General features: G+C 35.4%; 1 protein-coding gene across 4 annotated transcripts; it reads left to right on the top strand.

Moving 5' to 3' along the window:
• The first annotated feature begins 2,914 nt into the window (after positions 1-2,914).
• Positions 2,915-6,341, top strand: LOC132167392 (uncharacterized). Of its 4 annotated transcripts, none has more exons than XM_059578354.2 (3): positions 2,915-3,066; positions 3,170-3,572; positions 4,786-5,429. In XM_059578354.2, exons 2-3 carry the CDS (start codon positions 3,207-3,209, stop codon positions 5,026-5,028), a joined length of 609 nt encoding a protein of 202 aa, XP_059434337.2. In that variant the 5' UTR covers positions 2,915-3,066; positions 3,170-3,206; the 3' UTR covers positions 5,029-5,429. The 4 variants fall into 4 exon arrangements, with proteins under 4 accessions (XP_059434337.2, XP_059434336.2, XP_059434338.2 ...); XM_059578353.2 differs by having other exon boundaries at positions 3,160-3,572; XM_059578355.2 differs by lacking the exon at positions 2,915-3,066 and adding an exon at positions 6,232-6,341 and having other exon boundaries at positions 3,088-3,572; positions 4,786-5,071.
• Positions 6,342-6,586: the final 245 nt, after the last annotated feature.

Raw genomic sequence — 6,586 nt, 5'->3', positions numbered from 1 at the left:
CTATGGTTAAGGAGAAATAAGGTTGTCTTTGGCGAGGAACTAATACTCCCTATGACAGTCTACCAGCTTGTGGTAGATCAACTAGAAGCTTACACGAAGGCTACACAGGACTCCTCTAGTGAGTCAAGGCAGGTGCGATCCAATGTATTGGAAGTTTGGCAAGCGCTAGCTTTAAGAATGGTACAGATTAATTGGGATGCGGCCATTAACAAGCAAGAAAAGAAAATGGGAGTGGGGGTTGTTATAAGAGATCATGTTGGGGATGTTATAGTTGTCAAAGGAATGATGCACCCATTCATTTCCGATCCAACGGTGGCATAAGCGACGGCGGTGTGGGCTGTAGCGGACCTTGCTCGTCAACTGGGGCTTAGCAATGTGAAGCTTGAGGGTGACTCTCTTCACAACTGCCATTCTTGGGAGATTTCACATGTTAGATGCTCAGCCAATGAAGTTGCTCATCGTGTGGCAAAAATGGCAGTTTCTTTAGATGATAGTCACTGTTGGTTCGATACCATTACCCTCTGTATTAGAGAGCTTGTAATTGCTGAGAAGTTTTCTCATGATTAATGAAATTCAATCAGTTACCCTTCAAAAAAAAAAAAAAAAAAAATTGATGAATCCAATGTTAATTACTTAATTTGATAGTATGATCTCATTAAATTATATCATATGATTAATTATATAAATTATTATCATTTTAACTTTTTTTTTTTTTTTTAATTGAACTTATTATCTAATTGTAATGCTCAAACTCCTAAGTCCTAAATTTTTAATGATCTAATGGTCATACACTCATGCTTAAATTATATGATCATATTATCTCACAAATCACAATTCATATTAATATAATAATATTATTTTAGATTTAAGATCATGTGATATGCATTTTCTAAGTATAAATTTTCTAATAATGCTTTGATTAAATGACTGATGGCACAATAAATTATACAGTTATATCATATGATTATATCATATGATATAACGATTAATGATTATATCAAACATTTATTATTAGTTACTATATATATTTTATATTTCTTATATGTGTTTATATAATATGTACATACATATACACATATATAAATAACAAAATAAAAATAAGTTATATAGTATATTAGTATATTTGTTATTATTGAGTAATATTGACTATATATTGTTATTTGTTACTTAATAAAAAATATATGAGTTGAGTCTAATAAGCGAGTCGAACCTTATTTGAGCTTCCTCACAAGCCTAGCCAAGCAGAGCCGAGCCGTGCTTACTTCATTTAATATTCGAGCTAAGATTTGTGTTCACGAAGTGCCTTATTTAATAATCGAGTTAAGCACGAACCGAGCTTATACGAGCCAATCCTGAGCTCGTGAGCGAGCGGCTTGCTCACTTAACACCCCTATTTGGAGGTGTTGATATTTAATCACCCTAAATCAAAGGAATTTGATTAGGATTATAGTCCATCTATAAGCTCAATAAATAAAGCCTTTTGTATTACAAGTTCAACAATAAATAAGATCAAAATTTTAACCAGTGGACATAGATCATATGCCGAATAATGTAAAATTTCGTGTGTTTATTTTTTTATACGGTTTTTGTATTTTATTTTTATTTTATTATTAATTTCTTCATAGTATGAGAGCTGTCGGCTAACACTACTGTGTGTGATGGTCATCGATTATGTTTCTTTTTTTTTTTTTTTTGGCTCTCATTTGATCATAGAAAAGTTTTATTAAAAAAAATATATATATTTTGACTCAATTTGTTAATGTGTTTTTGAGTGTTTTTTTTGTTAGTTTGAAAAAGTGTTATGATGTGACAATAGGTTTTCTTTTTTAGGAGTGTTTTGTGTTTAGATTGTTTTTTAATTTTTAGTTTTGAGAATAAAAACAAAAGGCATAAAATAAAAATTTTAACAAATGAAGCCAAGATAAATAAAAACCAGAACAATTTGATTGCAGATGGAAGATCCTTATATTAAGTAGAGACACTAAAAAAAAAAAAAAAAAAAAAAAAAAAAGTAGAGACACTAAAATAAACGATTAGTGTAATTTTGATGAACTCAATTTCACTAGTTAGAGCTTTTTGGATTAGATGTATTATACAATTTTAAACCAAATCATATAAAATATGTATAGTTTGAGAGTGCGTTTTTAAAAAAATTGCGATATAAAAACATATAAAAATATGCGCTTCAAATAGTATGCAAGATGATGCGTTTTTAAAAACGCACAATTTTAAAGGCCAAATTGCAATTTTATCAAATGCTTAATTACGTTTTCAAATAACTTATTTTAAAATCACTATTTTTAAATTACACATTTTAAAATCTTAAACCAAAAATCATAAGAAGAAGATCCCATCCACATCTCGATTGTTTTAAGTCAAAATTAGGTTGGGGAATGCTAGGTGCTCTTTTAGTATTCTTCTGATGTCCTCCTAGTTCTAGGTCGATATTATTTTAAAAATAAAATAAAAAAGAAAGTTGTCCTTATTTCTTACTTAGAAAATAATATCGACCTAAAATTAGGAAAACATTAGGAGAGAACACTAGGAAAGCACCTATTATTTTTCGAATTGGGTCTCCTCCCCCTTCAAAACACCAAGAGAACACTAGAAAAACACTTATCATTTTTCAAATTGGGTCTCCTCCCCCCTCCTCATGTTGTTGCTAAAAAAAGAAAAACAGAAAGAAAGAAAAAAAAAAAAAAAAAAAGAGAATCAAAATTGTGTCTAGCAAAATAACAAAGGCCTACGAGTCACCTAGCTGGAATTGGGGCCATGAAGGCCCAAATTATTAGGCCTCGTAATTTGACGCTAGCCCTACCCCATGGGCTACTCAGAAGGCCGATAGAATATTCCACAAAAGAAAAACCCTAACCCTAACCCTAGATACCCCGACCACTTACCCTCACGTGACAAGCAGCTGACTAAGAAAGCAGAATAGAGCGCCGCAATGACCCTATCAACATAAAAGTACAAATTCTCTAACGAGGACCGTCCGATCCGCCACCACGTCACCGATCCGCGTGAATTCACATTTCAACGGCTCCGATCGCGGTTGCAGAGCTACTGGTAGAACGAGAACGAAGAACCTAGCTCCTCTCTCTCTGTTCTCTTTCCCTTCCCTGTTTTTCAAATTTCTAATTTTGATTATTCTTTTCCTAGAAAATAAAAGATTTTTTTTCGAGAAAGTGTTTTCTGAGTCGACGAGGATGAAGGTGATGGAGGACCAGGTAGAATTCGAAGAGGAAGAGGAGGTTTTGGTTTTGCACGAAGAAGGCGGTGACGACGAGGCCGTCGATGGCGCGGAAGAAGGTGAAGAGGAGGAGGACGGTGATGATGACGATGAGGACGAAGATGATGATGATGATGATGAGGATGAAGATGATGACGGTGATGTACAGGAGGTTGTACCTTCCTCCGGTGGTCCTCCGGTGCAGTCTGTAGATGATGACGAGGATGACGATGAGGACGACGACGACGATGATGAGGATGGCGATGACGATGATGATGATGGTGAAGGCGATGATGACGATGACGACGACGACGAAGATGAAGATGAGGAAGCTCAAGGGGAGGTAATACAGGTTTTTTTTTTTAGAAAAAAAAAAATTATTTTCAAAATTTTCTGTTTAATATTTTAGATTTTTTGTGGGTAAGATTTTTTCAGATCTGGTATTTTATATTTATTTCTATGTTATTTGTAGTAAAAAAGAATGTTTATATCTGCCACTTAGTTTGATTTCTCGATTAATTTTTTTTTTTCCTGAGCGATTTCTCAATTGTTTATTTGAAGAGCAAGCTTGTTTTTGGCGTATTTCTGTTCTACTCTTTTTCTTGTTATTTTTTTGGTGCATATTTGTGGATTTCCAATATTTTCTCTTTAGATCTGTTTATCTCTCAGTTTTGGTAGATAGTCCTTTATCTTTCGTAATGAATATATTCGTATATTTAATTTAATGATAAAAGAAACTGTATATAGATATATTAGAGGTTATTGTATTCTCTATTTGTATGCTCTAATTTTACAGTGATTAAGTATTATTGTCATCTCTGTTCTTGTCTGGTCAGATCTGTAAGATCTGAAGCGTTTACTATCTATATTTCTCTGTTTATATTAGGTTTTCAGATTTCTTATGTTATGAGGGAACATATATAGAATTCATTAACTGCTTACTTGTTTGATTTGATTTTTATTCTCTCCAAAGTTGTATTGAGAAGCTGGGAATCTTAATTTCCTTTTCGTTTGTTGATTGGCAATTTTTTCTCTTCAGATTTTCTCTTCATGTTATAGTAGATCATGCTAAATTTAAAATATTTTGTGCTATGGAGCTTGATTTTGTTGATCTTTGTTACCACCATCTAGTTAAGAAGTTTTGTTTTCTCATATATCTCTTAGGCCTTATCACAGGCAGAGATACACAGGCTGCTTATGGTGGGGCAGATCCACATCTAGCATACTGATACTTTCATGTTCATGAAATTTTCCCCTAACCGAACCCAAAAAACCTAAATCTCATAGAAAGACTCTTTACCCCATAAATCTCTTATCCATGAAGGAACCCAAAAAACCTAATCTTTAAAAAGAGAAGTGCTGCTTGGCTGCAAGGGCACTGGTTAGCTTGCTAAAGAGATTCAGAGCCTTTTAGTTTTTGTTTTCCTCTATTGTTTGCTTGTTGGTTGTATGAATTCTCTCTTCTGGGCATCCCATTTCTTTAGTTAGTTAATGTTTCTTCTGTTCTGACTTGTTCCTGTCTAAACTTTCTATGGCATCTATGAAATAATCTATAGGAGGATCTGGGAACTGACTACCTTGTCAGGCCAGTAGGCCGTGCCGAGGATGAGGAAGATGCCAGTGATTTTGAACCGGAGGAGAACGGTGAGGAGGAAGATGTTGAGGAAGAGGATGAAGATGACGATGATGGTGATGCCGGTGGGAAGGTTGATGCTCCAGCAAAGAGGAAGAGGTCGGGTAAAGATGATTCGGACGATGATGACGGTGGAGAGGATGACGAGAGACCATCCAAGCGATAGGGTTCGGCCTACCTTGGTTTGAGGTCTGACCATTGAAACATAGGTCAATCTCTCTCTTTCTCTCTTTCTTAAATCCATCTCCTCTTTGTAGAAAGAAGGATACAATGGTTCATGGTTTCCGTTCTTAGTTGGTGTATTATCAAGGTAGCAGTTTTAGGGTCATGAGTCTCATCTGGTAATGCCTAGTTGTTATGTGGGGGTTGAACAACTCTGGTTTAGGATTTTTCTGTAAGTTATGGATTTAGATGAGGTTGTAGACTTTGGAAGACTTTATCATCATCTATTAGGTTGACTGCAGATTTTCTAGGTTGGGTCCTTGTGCTTTATTTTTCTGGATTGTTGAACGGTTGGTGGATCTTATATGGTTTTTATGTGATGTTGTTTTTAAAATTTTGATTTCATCGTCTTTTTTGTTGTTATTATTATTATTTACTCTTCTACATACTCATGAAAATTGATGAGTTCTCGAGTAGTGTGGCGAATGAGTGGGGAAGAAAGCAATTCACGGCTACCCAACCCCTCCTTTAATCTTATGTTAGTTGGAATAGTGCAATGCTTTTTGATGGTGTTGCCTAGAAAATAGATTTAGTGTGCTCCTATGGTGGGTGGGGACGTGGTTGGAAGAAGAGGATAAGATAAGCATGGAGATGGTGCTGATGTGATTCTGATTTTCGTGTTTTTTATTTTATTTTTTTTCATGTTAACTTATTCTTATCTAGGAGGATGTGGGTAATTCAAAAAGCCTTTTTTTTTTTTTTTTGACCTTTCACATGCCAAAGCTGAAACCACTTTCTAATCAATTATTCCACGGCGTTATCTATTTATCGTAAAAGACACAAATAGACAACTGAAAATGATTTTTACCCATTGGAGGAGAGAGGGGGAAAGAGAGAACAATTTTTGGTACCATTGGAAAGTTTCAGGCATTATTTATTACTATTTGCTGGCTCAATACGAAAAAGGTTGGTAAAAAAAAAAAAAGGGGGTGGAAAATACTTTATATGGGTAGTGGGTCCTCCGAATGCACATGCAATTGGACATTTAAGACTTGGTTTTACTGTCTTGTCCTTGCCATACTGGTGCCAAGTTGCTAAAATAGCCATCAAACCACCAAATTAGGGGGTGATTCCGTCATTCTGCACACTCTTCAATTAAAGCATCTTTTTCCATGATTTACTGACCTGAATTTGAAATTGTGAACAGATGGATGGCGATGGCATTGATTGCTGGAACCCAGAGGGAGAGCAATGAAAGCGACGGAGAAAGAAGAGCCGTTGATGTGGGAACGTAGCCCCCACCTTGCCAGCTTGCCAGCTTGCCTGATTGCTTTCCAATCTGGGAATCTACCAAACGAACATGATGATGACATGACAAACATCTGCTGGGCGAAGCTGGGCCCAACATTCCAAGAGTTTATATTCAGCCCACTTTTGAGTTAAGCCCTAAAGTTGAGATTAGAGGAACTTGGACTGGCATGGGCATTGTTTTATGGACTTGGGCCCTATGACCAAACCAAGCAACCCTGCGGAAAAAAAAAAAATAATAATGGGCTCAATTG

This window comes from Corylus avellana, chromosome 2 (genome assembly GCF_965113065.1).
Source record: "Corylus avellana chromosome 2, dhCorAvel1.hap1.2, whole genome shotgun sequence".
Lineage (NCBI taxonomy): Eukaryota > Viridiplantae > Streptophyta > Magnoliopsida > Fagales > Betulaceae > Corylus > Corylus avellana.
Note: the sequence above shows the minus strand (reverse complement) of the source record. Positions and strands in the feature narration are given on the sequence as shown.

Bases quoted from the DNA above. Each gene is read 5' to 3' on its own strand.
- LOC132167392 (XM_059578355.2), top strand. From the start codon at position 3,207: ATGAAGGTGATGGAGGACCAGGTAGAATTCGAAGAGGAAGAGGAGGTT. The intron at 3,573-4,785 runs GTAATACAGGTT...AATAATCTATAG, and splicing joins ATGAGGAAGCTCAAGGGGAG to GAGGATCTGGGAACTGACTA.